Genomic DNA, 14052 nt, shown 5'->3' with positions numbered 1-14052 from the left:
AGGGTGGGGAATGCAGAGTCATGAACTCTCCGGCTCAAGGTGACGACACACTCAGGTGGGAATGGCAGGCAGTGGGTACCTTTTCAGGGACTGGAGCATCCCTCACATGCCCCTGGGGGCACCCACGTAAGAGGGAGCCCAGGTGGTCAGCCATGCCAGTCCCTCAGGGGGCAAAGGGCTTGTCATTCAGGCAAGAACCAGAGGCTCGGAGAGGCTGGACTCTGTGCCCAGGATCGCACAGCTAAGTAGCCACAGAGCCTCAAGACAGTGAGGCTCCTACCCGTCACCCATACTTTCTGGGTCTCTCTGTCTCTCTCACACCACACAGCGCCCACCTCCCACTGGAGAAAAAAGACACTGCAGTGGGCCAGTTGCAAGTCACACTTTATTCACTCACAAGAGGTGGGCGGGGTCCTGGAAGGCAGACCGGGCCCCGGGGAAGGAGGACATGGGGGGCATTAGCTGGAGGGGTGGAAGGCGCCCCGTTGGTGCCAGTGCATGTCGCGGATGCGGCGCACAGACTGCACCTGGGGGTGGGGGGCCCCAAAGTCACTGCTGTCCTTGTAATCCCCCTTCTCCAGCAGGTACTGCAGCCCGCGGTAGCCAGGGTACTGGTAGCCGACCCACCTGCAGGGCCAGAGGTGGGGGAGGGGAAACAGATGAAACGGAGGGGAGAGGAGAGAGAGAGAGAATATCCTTAAGCCACTAGGAAGGGTGGAGCCTCCCAATCTTCCCCCTTTAGAATCCGCCCTCTGCTTTCCTCCTTCTCCTGACGGGGAGCTCACTACCTCATGCAGCAACTTTTAACTAAAGGCCTGATGCTGGGGTCAGAGGAAGGGGCGATCTTAAGCTCACTTAAGCTCAGAACAAGACAGGCCTCTCACCCCAACCCCAGGCCCAGCTGCGAGGCCGGAAGAGAGAACTAGACAGGGCTGGGGCGGTCCCAGGAGCCCCTGCGCTCCCTCGTCATTGGAAGCCATAGCCATTTAGGGGGTCACTCACTCTTCCCAGCACCCGATGAAAGTCAGTCTTCTCCCCAGAAAACGTCACACCGCCCTGACCCGCAGGGACCATGCCCCGTGGACGCCTCAGCTCTGCGCCTCGGTCTCAAGTCCCCGCACGCCAGTACTCCTGTCACTCGGGCCTCTGCGAGGTCCCTCGCTCCCGCCAGGCTGCTCTCTCTCTGGGACACCCTTCTTCCCCTGGGGACCCTGCAAGTCCTGCTCTTCTTTGAGATCTCAGCTCGAGAGCCCTTTCCTCGGGGAAGGAGTCTAGATGTGTGTGATTCTTAAATTATTTACACTTGTCCCCGGCTAGACTGCTGGCTACGCAAGGCAGAAGGTCCCTAACTGTGTAGGTCCCTAACACAGTGCCTGGCTCACAACTTCCATGGTGTAAATACCCCACGATGGTTGATTACAAGCTACCAACAATCCAACCACTGCTCACAGAAATTCTGAAAAGCTAAGAGTCAGCCCTTGCAAGCTGGTACAAGCTGACCACAGCCTGCTACTGCCTGAAGCCCGTCTGTGGACCCCCATGGAATCCAAATTTTTCACAGTGAGAAATTCCCCAACGCTGAGAACCAAGGTTTGCATGCCAAAGAAGGTTAGTCTGGTGGGAAACACAACTCCTTTTACCCAACTCAGGAATTCATGCATTAAAAGGCCAGCACGGACTGGACTTCCTGCCTGTCACAGCTTTGGTAAGACCACTCAACTCCTTCCCAGTCTCCTGCTACCCACCCTGCCCCCGCGCCTCCCTCGCCTCCCCACCTTCACCTCCTGCCCTGCTCTTTGGGGCTGAGGTTAACGCCAAGGTCTCTCCCCTCCAAAGGTAAGGGACTGCCCCGGGGGGCCGGCCTGGATGGGACTTCGGGGGGCTGAAAGTCCCCATCCGTGGGCTGACGACAGCCACGCCCACCTTCCAGCGGGCACTGAGGTCGGGAGTGCGCAGCTTCACCAGCGTTCCGGGTGGGGCAGGACACAGGACCGGGGCCTGAGCTCCTGGGGGACGGGGCGGGCAGGTGTGGGCCTGCACTCACGTGCCGTTCTGCACCCGCACGGAGGACACCTTCTCCTGGTAGCCGTGGGCGTGGAAGCTGGGCACGTCATCGTCTATGATCTCCATCTTCTTCCCCGTGAAGTTGGGGTTCTCGTAGAGGATGATTTTGTGCTCCTGGCTGTCCTGTTGATGGGGAGTAGGGGGAAGTCAGTGCGGGGGGAGGGGCAGGGGGAGCCCTCCCACCCATCCCCATGCCCTGGCGTTGGGGGATCAGCAACTACGACCACAGCCCGCGGCCCATCCCCCAACCATGTGAGTGTCTGTGACAACGACGGTGAACAGCGGCCATTGGTCGAGATCCTGCTGGGCTGCCGACATGTAACGGGCACTCCAGATTCTACACTTTAGGGAATATTTGATTCTGAAATGTCATTTTCTCTTCTACAGCCTCAACTCTGTTTTTAAAATAACTGACAACCATCATCTACACACACGCAGCCTTCTGGTGCCTCTAGGAGACACTTGCCGTATTTTGGCTTTCCTTCATCTCCACGTGTCTCCCTGTCCACCTCTTCCCACAACTTTTTTCTTAGTTACTTTGTTTAATCCTTTAAACGGCTCTTATGCCATTTGGCCGATGAGGAAACTGAGACTCAGAGGGGCAAGTGACTTGCCCAAGGTCACGCAGCTGGGAGTGCCAGAGCCAATGTAAGAACCCAGGTCTGTAGAAGGTTAAGTCCGGTGTTCTGCAATCCCCTATCAGGCTTGGGGAGACCTGGGCAGGGCTGGGCAGGCCTGGGAGTGTGACTGAGCCCTGCTGCGCGTTTGCCCTCCCTAGGGGCTCACACGGGCTTGAGCTGTGAATAAGAGCTAACCCTCCTCTCTACCACAGCCCATTCCAGAATTTCTTTTAATATTTACAAAGGCTGTAATTTACAATGTACTGAGCAATTGCTCTCTGACAAGAGTTGTACAGCCCTGGGAAGCACCGTCCACATGGGACAGAATGTGAGGAGCGTCCCCGGACCATTCTGAAGCCGTGTGAACGGAGCCCTGTGGGGCTGGGCAATGTGGCAGCTCTCAGGCTGCATGTGAAGGAATCTCAGGGCAGTAGGTATGAACGTACCCATTTTACAAAGGAGAAAACTGGGGCTCAGGAAGAGGAAGTGGCTTTTGCAAGGTCACACGCCTGTTTCCCCTGCCACTCAGAAGGGGTGCATTGCTAGAGGTAAAGGCTTCTCTCTGGTCCCAAGACCCCCTGACTCCAAGGTGACAAAGACAGCAAGAGGGACGAGGGACAAGGGGCAGGAGCTCACCACTTTGATGGGCCTCAGGGAGCTGAGGGAGTCCGTCCTCCGACTGCTGGTCCAGGAGTCCCAGCGGGGGTACTCACCCTTCTCGAACACAAACTGCTCACCCTTGCAGTTGGCTTGCTCGTAGCCCACCCAGCTGCGGCGGAGACACCGAGGGAGAGAAGCCCACACTTGCTCAGCTCGTCAACGAGTAGCGGCCCCACCAAGCCCAAGCACGGCAAACCCAAGAGCAGAATCACCCCGGGTATCCAGAACCCAGTGCTATGCTGACTCCACTCATCTGGAAACCACTCAGGAAATAAGGGAGATGCCCACACGACAGCCTGGCAACAGATACGGACCTACAGGCCCGGGCACAGGGCCCGCGGTGTGCTGGCATTCGCTGCCAGCGCTCAGGAGCAAAAATGCAGGCGTGGTTGGGGGCACAGGAGAGAGGCCCCCGCAGGCTGGCTCCGCTATGGGACATGCCAGGGCGGTCACATCCTGCTCATCACCCCCCTTCGCCTTTGTGTCAGGGGCCCAGGCCTGTTGACCCCCATTCACACTGGTGACCTGCTATGACCCAGGATGGTCAAGATCTGGGGAGGCAGCGTGGATGCCGAGCTGTGACACCTGACTTTACACCTCCTAGGAGAGAGGACGCTCCCGGAGCCTCCGAATCTCCGTGACTGTCTCCCTGCCTCGAGGAAGTGGCTGACCTCAGGGTCACTCTGTTCCTTCCTCCTCAGGAGGACATGGCTGTCCTCATCCTACAGAGGGGGAAACTGAGGCTCAGAGAGGGAAGTCCGCCCAGCCCAGTGGTGGAGGAGGCGGGATTTGAACCCAGCTCTCTCTGACTCCAAAGCACACACTCTCCGGATAGGCTGCCAGGGCCCAGATCCTGGTCCCCTGATTGCACGGCCTAGGAGCACAGCAAGGGCAGGTCCTTCTGGCTTCCCCTCACCCTGGTTGCCTCACCCAGGGACGAGGTGAGGCCCCTCCCCGGTACATACGGTCCAGCCTGCACCAGGACTGAGCCCGCCTTCTCCACGCCGGTCTCCTTCAGGTTGGGGCAGGGCCCGCTGAGCTCGTGGGAGTGGCCTTGGAAGTTCTCCTGCTCAAAGATGATGATCTGCAACAGCAGGAAGAAGTCAGGCCCCGGCCTGATGGGGAGGAGGGGGAGCAGGGCAGTGGGCAGGGGTAGGGGAGAGGACCAGGGAGCCCCACAGGAGGCTGCAGGTTCCATCCTGGGGAAGCACACACAAAACATCAAGTCAGTCCTGGCTCAGCCAGTCACCAGCTGCGAGACCTTGAGTCTCAGATTTCCCGTCTATAAAATGGGAAATGAAGACAGAGCCTACCTCGTGGGCTCGCTGGAAGGATTCAGAGAAACATAATATTAGCCCACAGCACTGGTTCTGTGCAGGGGAGGCGTGATGACGTTAATTAAGGCACCAGACCTGGGCGTGGGTGGCAGACCTGAACCTGGAGGCCAAGCGTGTCTGATGCTGTTTCTACACAAAGCGCCTGGGAGCTTGGTAAAATGCAGCTTCCAAGTCAGTGGGTCTGGGATGCGGCCCCAGTGTCTGCATCTCCAACGAGCCCCCAGGGAGGCGGGTCCCGCGGGTTTGGGACCACAGCAGGGGCAGCAAGATGCGGAGTTTCTCCCGCCCCTGTCAGAGCTGGCCTAGGGCCTCCATCCTCCATGCCCCTCCCCGCCACATCACCAGGAAAACTACACGTGCCTGTGCCCTTTCTTTAAGCCTCAGAGGCCCGCGAGTCTCCCCGGGACCTCCCCCTGGGATGCTTCTTAAGGGGACTTCACTCCCTTGCCTCACCTGGTCCTCTCAGCAGCCCAAGGCCTCAGAGCCGAGTGCTGACGGGGAGGCCAGCTGCCGCCTTGTAGGATTCCAGAGAGTGGTGTTTTTTTTGGAGGGGGGTCAGGGCAGAGGTTGTCCAGCCCCACTTCCCCGGGAGCTGCCTCGGGCTGAAGAGGTGGGTTCGGGGCGGCGGACTCCCTGGAGGGCAGCCGTGCAATCCACGCGGCCAGCCCTGGCTGGGTAAGCGCGTCCCTCTCTCCCAGGCCAGGGATTGCCCGCGTAAAGCCAGGGGAGGGAGGCCCGCCTGGGCTCAGAGACAATCCCAGAGACAAAGCCAGGCTCAGTCGGCCTTTATGGTCCCTGACTCGACAGCAGAGGGTCGGGAGACACTGACGTCACCTCTGCCGCGCCCAGCTGTGCGGCCCGGGAGGCGGCCTGACTGGTCTGAGCCACGGCTTTCCATTCCGCGAGATGGGCCATCGGGCTGATTTTGCAGGGTCTCCAAGAAGAATCAAGACCATGGAAGTGAGGGGCCAGTTTATGGTTACCCTGGCCTGGGGGACGAGGGCTTGCGGGGGTGGCGAGCGTGAGGGATGTCAGCCTTTCCGTTCCTTCGAAAGGCCTCCGAGAGCTCAGGGGCTCCGTACTGTTACTGTTGTTGCTGTTGATCAACAAATGGATGTTAAGTTTTTCACGTGTTATCTGACCCTCTAAACCTGGGCCGTCCAACACAGCAGCCACTAGCTACATGTGTCTATTGAACAAGGGCAGCAACTAGTTGGAATTAAGATGTGGCATCAATATAAAATACCCATCAAATTTAATATGAATAAAATAATGTAATAGAGCTCCCTAGTAATTTTTCTATTGATTATACATTTGGATTTATTGGGTTGAATAAAATATGATATGAAAACCCACCTGTTTCTTTTTACCCTTTGAACGTGGCCACTGGGAAATGCTCAATTATGTATACGTGGCTCCATTTTTGCATCCGTTGAACAGAACTGCTCGCAACCACATTGCACTGGCCTGCCTGCTGTTCCCCAAACTCGTCCAGCCCGTGCCGGCCCTGGGCCTCTGCACTTGCTGTGCCCGCTGCCTGGACTGCTCTCCCCGTGCCCCGCTCCCCGATGCTCCCGGGGCTGCTCCCTGGCTCGGCCGGGCTTCCGCCCCAGGGCCACCTCGGCAGAGAGGCGCTCCCTGAGCACCCGCTCACACGCCATTCCTTGTCCGCCCCGCCTCTCAAGGACCCTCCCTCTGTGTTTCTTTGTGACACGCCTTGAAGTGACCTGTCCATTGGTCTGCGTGTTGTCTGTCTTTCCTCTAGAAAGTGAGACCCTCAAGGGACAGGATGGGGTGACTGTTGGCCGTTGCAGGACGGACCCCCTGCCCAGGGCCCGAGGGCAGCCTGGTGGGTGGTTGCGGGGAGAAGCTCGGGGTAGGTGGGGTGTGACGAGCTTACAGTGGGATAAGACCCCACCACCTTCGGGCGGGCAGGGAGGATGAGAAAACAAAGAGGCATCGGCTGAACCCACCACAGGCCAGGCGTCAGGCCGAGCCTGTGTTCTTTGCTTCCTCACAGTCGCCCTCTGCTGCGAATTCGAGCCTCTTCACTTTATGAATGAGGGAACTGAGGCTTGGGAAGGTCAGGTGGCGGAGCCGGGGCACACAGCAGCATGGAGCCAGGAATCAACCCTCTCTCCCCTTCACAAGGTCTTTCTTAGACGGAACTGAGGGTCCACTCCAGCCCTGGGGAGCCGCCATGGAGAACAGGGTGTAGGGCGGCTGGTGAGGCAAGAAACTTAAGTCTCCAAAGGCAGAAGCTGGTGCTGGGAATTCCTGCATGTTAGCCATGGGCCAGGGAGTGTGCAAGTGGGGGACACTGAGGCCCAGGGAGAGGCAGGGACAGAGAGAGGGAAGCCTGGGGAGGTAGGTGCCAGCCCCACTTTACAGAAGGGAAACTGAGTCTGGAAGAAGAGCCACGCCTGCCCCCAGTGCCCCTCCCGTGTGGTACCCACCTTGGGGTTGAGGGGCTGTGGCTTGCCCACTTGGGTCTGGTGGTCTGAGGCCATGGTGGGCTGTCCCAGGCAAGGACGACCTGCAAGACATGGGGAAGCAGCTGTGAGGACCCCCTGGGCCCTCGGCTTTCTCATTGGGGGTCCGGGCGGCCAAGCCCCGTCCCTTGTGTCCCCGCTTTCAGGTTGTCCTAGAGCTGCAGGACCAGCAGGCAGCTGCCCGATGTCTACCCTTAGCTCGTTCTTTGTGTCCAGACCAGCTCCAGGGGGAACTCTCCTAGCAAATAAAGTGATAAATTAGAGCTTAAGTGGGGTCTCACGTGAGTCCCTGTCACTCAGCTCCAAACAAGAGTTGCTACACAGAGAATGCAGACCCACCGATGTCACACTGGAATTTCTTGATTGAAGGAAGCAGCGTGGGCCAAATAAAACCCATGCACCAGCCGTGCTTGGAAGTGTGGCGGCCCTCCATCTCACAAAGTCTCACGAAGCCCCCTGTACCCCTGCCCCTTCCCCAGCTTCCTCCTTGACACCGTCTCCCAGTACCCAGAATGCTCCTCTCTGCCGTTGGTCCTGCCCCCACATTGGTGCACCCATCTGTCATGGAACTCACGCTAAAGGAAGCCAAGGCATGAACATGAGGGTGGAAGTTCAGGTGCTGTGCTGGACAGCAGCCCAGAGAATTTCTCAGCTGGGGAGAATAGTGGAAAAGTCTGGAAAAGGGTGAGTTTCTTCTCCCTTCCTGTGGGAAGGGCAGTGAACCCGGCCTGTGCCTTCCTGGAGACGAGACAGCACCGGCTTCCAGAAGCCCCTCCCACCCCAGAGGCCAGGACCCTGCCTGACACAAGAAACTCCCGTGAGCCGCTCAGGAGCCACCCTGCTCTTCTCTGCGGAGACCCCAACCCTCCGAGCCTGTAACAGCGCCAGCGGTCCCCCCAGTGCGGTCCTGTCATTGGTGTCCTCAGACCAAACAGTCAGCTCCATTGGTTCAACTCGGGTGCTGGCTTCACTGCTTACCAGCCCTGAGGCCCTGGGCAGGTCACCCCCTCTGTGCCTCAGTTTCCTGTTCTGCAAAAGAGGGGCAGGAAAGGTGCCCAAGGCACCTCCGTGAACAAGCTGTAGTGATTCGGTAGTGCGGGACTCTCCGCACTTGGCTGAGGTCCTGGAAGACATTCAGCACCGGTGTACGGTGTTGGTGGGGCCACTTCCACCAGGCTTTGGTGGCTGTGAAATCACCTGTTGCTGGGAGCTCCCAGGGAGCCGTGACTGGTCCCCAAGGCGGGACACATCGCAGACGCCTGCAACGTTTGGGATTATGGGAGAGCTGACTCACGGCCCTAGAAGTGAAGCTGAATCGTCGCTGGTTTGCTTCCTCCCTCTTGCAACCCTCAGGTTCTCTTTCCCAGTCGCTGGCAAGACAAGGGGGCTGAGGGGCTGTTCAATGTTAGTAAAGCACATTGCCCAAGCCCCCCCTCCATGCCAGGCACGGTGCCGGGCCATCACAACAAAGGCGGTGTTAGGACCCCTCTCCCTACTTAACAGAGAAGAAAACAGGCTTAGGGCACTGAAGTCTTTGCCCAAGGTCATCTTGTCAGAAAGTAGAGCACCTGGATTCAAACCCAGGTCCCCCCCACATTCTATCAGGGATGAGCGTGAGATTAAAAGGCAAGGCAAGCGAGACAGGCATTCTTACCAGCGACACCGGCCCCCGAGAGTGTCTGCAGAGCCCGGCCGGTGGGAGGTGGACTTTATACCTTTCCCAGGACTGCCGGTGCCAAGACAGGGAACCGCTGAGTCCCCGCCGAAAGCGGGGTGAGAATGCTGAACTAAGCCCACACCAAAGCCCAGGTCAGCAAATGGCCACAGACATTGTGTCTCTGCACAATAATGTCATTAGCTTTCCAATTGCGCCACGCCAGGGTGGTCAGGCGTCTGGGCGGGCAGATGCCCGGTTTGCATGCATCAGCCGTCCGGCTGCCAGGCCCGGGGGCAGGCTGGGTTCACTGGTGTGGTCAGTGGGGCCCCAGGGAAAGGCAGACAGAGGCAAAACCCGGTGGCCCTGGATAAAAAGATCAAGTAGAAGAGGGTGGTTTGGCGCCATCCATCCATTCATCTATCCGTCCATCCAACAAATATTTATCACACACCTATTTGGTGCCAAGCTCTGTTCTAGCGGGTGGTGTGAGGGAGGGGACCTCCCCCAGGAAAACTCACAGAAGAGCTGACGTCCTCAGGGATGGGGAGAAATTGGCCTGGGAAACCAGGCTGGGAAGACAGTTCCAACCAGGGGCAAGGCCTGGGCTAGGAGCTGGGTGGGCCGGGGTCCCGTTGTGCAGGGCGAGGAGAGTGAACTGCATGCTGAAGGGCTGAAGGCGTTCCCAGCACCTGCTGCCCTTAAGAAGGCTGCTGTCGGGGTCCCAGGCCTCCGAGGCTTGGAGAAACCTATCGGGTCCCTACCGCCGGCCCCCACCCCCACCGCCCGGCGGGCACTTGGCAGTTGCTCTGTTTCTTCCTTGCAGCCTGCCTGCCACCCCCGACCCTCCACCCCGGGCCTTGACCAAACCAAAGGTTAGTCAGGACAGAGCTGGGGCGGGGAGGTGGGGGTGGGGGGGGAGGCGGCACCGGGGCTGGGAAACCAGGCTCCCGCGTGGAGACCGGCTCTCCCTCACCTTTCATGTCCCCAGGGCGCACCCACGCACGCGCACCCCCAGCTCCCTAGCCAACCTGCGGCCCCCTCACCACCTGACACTCCTTACTCTTTTATTTGCTGCACTTGCAATTGGGAATGTTCATCAATGAATAAATGCGTGAGCAAAATGTGATCTATCCACACAATGAAATACTATGCAGCCTTAACATGGAAGGAAATTCTGACACGTGCTACAACGTGAATGAGCCTTTAAGACATTGTGCTCAGTGGAGTAAACCAGACACAAGGGGACAAATACCGTGTCATTCCCCTTACCTGAGATTCTTACAGCAGTTACATTGATAGACAGAAAGTGGGATGGTGGGTGCCCGGGGCTGGGAGAAGGGGGTGGGAAGCTGGTGTGTCATGGGCGCAGAGCTTCGGTTTTGCAAAATGAAAAGTGTTCTGCGGACGGACAGCAGCGACGGGTGCACGACAGTTGTGGGTGAGCCTAGCGCCCCCCACTGCACACTTAGAATGATTCGCGCGGTCAATGGCATGTTATGAATATTTTAACCACAATAAAAATAATGCCAACTCCCAGCCCCCGTGAAATGTATTGGCTTCCAGTGCTGGCAGCTGGAAGTCTGAAATCAAGGTGTCAGTGGAGCCCGGCCGCCCCCGACGGCCGGGGGTTGGGGAGCGGCCTCCTTACCCCTTCCCGCTGCTGGACTTCGCCTGCTGCCCTTGGTTTGCAGAGTCCTCACTTCAGCCACATGGCCGTCTTCTCCCTGGGGGCCTTCTCACTGTCTCCTCTGCACGTGCGTCCACCTGCCCCCTTTATAGAAGGACACTTGTCATACTGGATGCCGCCTACCCTAATGCCCTCATTGTCAGTCACTCCATTTCCTCTGTAAAGAGCCGATGTCCAAATAAGGCCACGTGCTGAGTACTGGGGGGTAGGACGTCAATGTATTTTTTCTACAATTCAACCCGTAAGAGATGTCAATTATTATTTGCTGAATAAATGGATGGATTCAAGGCCTGGCCGTGTTTCAGTAAATAACGATGAATTGCTCACATTTAGATGGCATGAGATCTTATCACGAGATAGGCACTGTCCATACTTATCTCTTTCAATCCTCCCAACAAATTCAAGAGGTAAGCGTTTCATGTGTTATTCATTCTACTCTACAGAAGGGGAAGCTGGGGTTCAGAGAGATTAAGCAACTTCCCCAAGGATGCACAGCCGGCGAGAAGCAGAGTGGGGCTCTGTGGATTGAGCGCATACTAAGCTCACTAGAGGGCCCTCCATCTGCTGTCTCATTAAATTCAATCCCCACAGCCATTTTGGAAGTAGATAATATTAGTCTCTCCTGTTACACATGAGAAGCTGAGGCTCAGAGAGGTTAAGTAACCTGTCCAAGGTCAAACAGCAAGGAAGTGGTAGAGACAGGATTTGCACTCAGAACGCAGGGTTCCTAAGACCCCGATGCCTTCATCCTATGCTACTTCACTCTTCTCACCTCAGTTTTCTCACCTGCAAAATGAAGTTTCCTTCTCCTTCACACTTGGAAGAATTTAAATATTATAGCATTTATAATTATACACTTTGTAGAATGAGCCAATCATGAGAAGTCCTCAGCAGAGTTTCTAACCCAGAGAAAGCACTTAGTAACTGTACCTCTTCCATTATTCATTATTACTGCATCTACCTGGACTGCAATATTTTCAAAGCCTTTTGTGTTCATTCCTTCTTCATTCCCTCACTCCAAGGTGCGAGGCCAGAGATTGTCAGAAACCTGGGTGTTCCCTATATTCATTCATTCATTCATCCATTTCCACATCCTGAACACCTACTGTGTGTCAGCTGTGGACTCGGCGGGGAGTAACACAATAGCGTCCCTGCCCTGGTGAGGCTTACAGCTGACAGGTGCTTCAGGTCGCTAAGTGCGTCACTCGGGATGGGTCCTGGGCCACTCGCTCATCTAGACAATGAGCTCCTTGAGAGCTGGCGCAAGGCTCAGTCATGTTTGCATCCCCAGTGCCTGCCTGGAGCCAGCACATAGTAGGTGCTCAGAAAATAGTTGCTGACTGTCTGAATTAACAAATGAGTAAAAGGTGAAGAGATGAGAGAAGGTGTCTTAGTTTGGGCCTTGCCAGAAGCAGACTCTAAGAGTTCAAGTGCAGGTAGCTGACTTGGGCAGTGAGCCCAGGAAATACCAGCAGGGAGCGAGGCCGAGAGGCAAGGAAGGGAAGGTAGCCGCTGCCGTGGCCTCAGTGAGCAGGCTACCACCAGGGCTTCTTGCTATTACGTGGGTCATGTGATCCCTTCTGGCCAGTGGGTTCTCAGCAGATGTGACAGCTATAATTTCCAGGTCTACTCATTTTGTTGCAGGTGCCAGACTTGCCAGTGCCCAGCGATGGCAGCGTTGCAAGGTGGGGGAACCTCCATCAGCCTGGTTCTGTGACTGACTATGTGGAGAACAGCCCCCTGCTGACCAGCATCAGGCACATGGCATGAGTGAGAAGTAGGCCTTTGTTATTATAAATCTTCAAGATGCAGGGGCTGCTTGTTACCTAGCCTATCCTGACAGATACAAGCGGAGACAGGACTTGGACCCTTGACCCTGCCTCACCTCACTGCTACAAAGAGAATATGCCCGGGTGTCCCCAAATACAGTTTGAACCTAAGACGCAAAAAACCCAGAGTTTTGGGGCCTCTGCTCCCTACAGCCATGAACAGGTCCGCAAGGCCATCCCTTTTGATGAAGAGGAGAAAGGTGAACACGTAGAGAGCATGGACTTTGTTTTACTCGTTGTTCTCATCCTTGTCTGCACATCCGACTCACATTACTACAGCAACCTATGAGAGAGGGCGTGTGTTCTCACCTTGTTAGAATGGGGAAACCGAGGCACAGAGAGGTCAAGCGACATGCCCAAAGACACACAGCAAGAGGTAGAGCCTGGGAAGAAGCCCAGGTGGGACGGGTCAAGAGCCCAACGCAGTGGGGCTGCCTCTGACCTTTTGACTGTCTGCTCTTAACCATTAGGCAGCACCACCTCTCACTTGAGCAGAAAGGTGATTTCCGGGCCCTGAGCCACATTCCCCTGTGACTGAGGAATGCTCTGTCCCCTATCCCTCCCAGGTGGTGCCCCTGCGTCAGACAGAATTTGAGCCACGGCTGGAGCTAAGAACAGCCTTTTGGAGTTAGGCCCGCCATCAAACGCCAGCCCCAGGGCTCCCTGGCTGCACGGCCTCAGCAGCTGGCCTGCGCCCTCTGCACGGCCAGGCCACCGGGAGGATCGAACCGGCTAGTGTGCAGGCGCACGTGCAGAGGGGAAGCGCTCCCTGATGCAGGCGGTTTTGGGGACTTTGAGGCTTTGGACAGAATCAGTCAGACGTCAGTGACCTGGGTCTGCCCTGGATCGGTGGTCCAGCTGAACCCCGCCTCTGGGATGGAGCCTGGCCCGAGGGAGGGAGGGGGTACACCCACCTGGCACTAACCCAGGCCTCCTTGCAAGCAAGCCTTCCCCAACCCCTTACCTGGGAGCCAGTCCTGGGCCTTCTTGGTGTCAATGGAAACCAGGCACAAACAGCACCTGGCCCAACACCTAGCATGGAGTAGGCGACCAATCAATGGTAGCCACGCCCACAGCCAGCAGCTGCTGCAGCAAAGGAGGCTTCAGGCTCCGGATCCACCGCCCCAGCAGCTCGAGGGCGGAGAACCGGAGCTGGAGTCCTGGTCCCGCCCCTTAAAAGCTGCGTGTGGCCCTTGGGGCAATTCACAGGCACACCTCGAAGATGTTACGGGTTCCACCCACACCACCGCAATCAGCGAGCACCGCAATAAAGCGAGTCCTAATCTTTTTGCCGGTGGAGGGTCTTGCCTTCAATTTGTAAAAAACGCAACCTCTGTGAAGGTTTTTCTCTCAGTTTCTCAGTTTCTCTCTCTGCAAACGAGGGCCATCATCACGCTGTAAAGTGCCCAACTGCCCCTAGTGGACACATCGGAGCGTGCGGGGCTCAGGAATGAGTGTTCTAGAATAATCACACGGCGCTCAAACCTCAGCTCTGCCGCCTCCTACATGTGCGGCCCCGGAAAAGGGATGCCGTCCCCCTGAACCTCGGTTGTCTCACCTGTTACGCAGGGTGCATGACATGCCTACTTTCCAGGGTCGCTTCAGTGGGATGGTGTATACAAAGCCCCAGCACGGGGCCCAGCCTCCAGGAAGCACGGACTTATAAGCATGACAAGGCCTCTCTGTGAGAGGGGGGAGGAGGGGGT

At 57.1% G+C, this 14052-nt stretch overlaps 1 protein-coding gene across 1 annotated transcript; it reads right to left on the bottom strand.

Annotated features, from left to right (window-relative positions):
- Positions 1–458: 458 nt before the first annotated feature.
- LOC129087146 (beta-crystallin B2) lies at positions 459–8849 on the bottom strand. Its single transcript, XM_054593960.1, has 6 exons — positions 8828–8849; positions 7138–7217; positions 4310–4428; positions 3321–3453; positions 2045–2187; positions 459–627 (listed from the first exon to the last, which is right to left on the bottom strand). The coding sequence occupies exons 2-6, from the start codon at positions 7189–7191 to the stop codon at positions 459–461; spliced, it is 618 nt and encodes a 205-aa protein (XP_054449935.1). The 5' UTR covers positions 7192–7217; positions 8828–8849.
- Positions 8850–14052: the final 5203 nt, after the last annotated feature.

The sequence above is a fragment of the Pteronotus mesoamericanus genome, unplaced genomic scaffold (assembly GCF_021234165.1).
Source record: "Pteronotus mesoamericanus isolate MK-2021 breed Mesoamerican mustached bat unplaced genomic scaffold, CSHL_Meso_final scaffold_507, whole genome shotgun sequence".
Taxonomy (NCBI): domain Eukaryota; kingdom Metazoa; phylum Chordata; class Mammalia; order Chiroptera; family Mormoopidae; genus Pteronotus; species Pteronotus mesoamericanus.
The sequence above is the reverse complement of the archived record's forward strand: the minus strand, read 5'-3'. Positions and strand labels throughout refer to the sequence as shown.

Coding starts and splice junctions, on each gene's coding strand:
- LOC129087146 (XM_054593960.1), bottom strand. CDS start 7,191: ATGGCCTCAGACCACCAGACCCAAGTGGGCAAGCCACAGCCCCTCAAC. Junction 3,454..4,309: donor GTCCTGGTGCAGGCTGGACC/GTATGTACCGGG, acceptor TCTCCGCCGCAG/CTGGGTGGGCTACGAGCAAG. Junction 2,188..3,320: donor CCCTGAGGCCCATCAAAGTG/GTGAGCTCCTGC, acceptor CCCCATCAACAG/GACAGCCAGGAGCACAAAAT.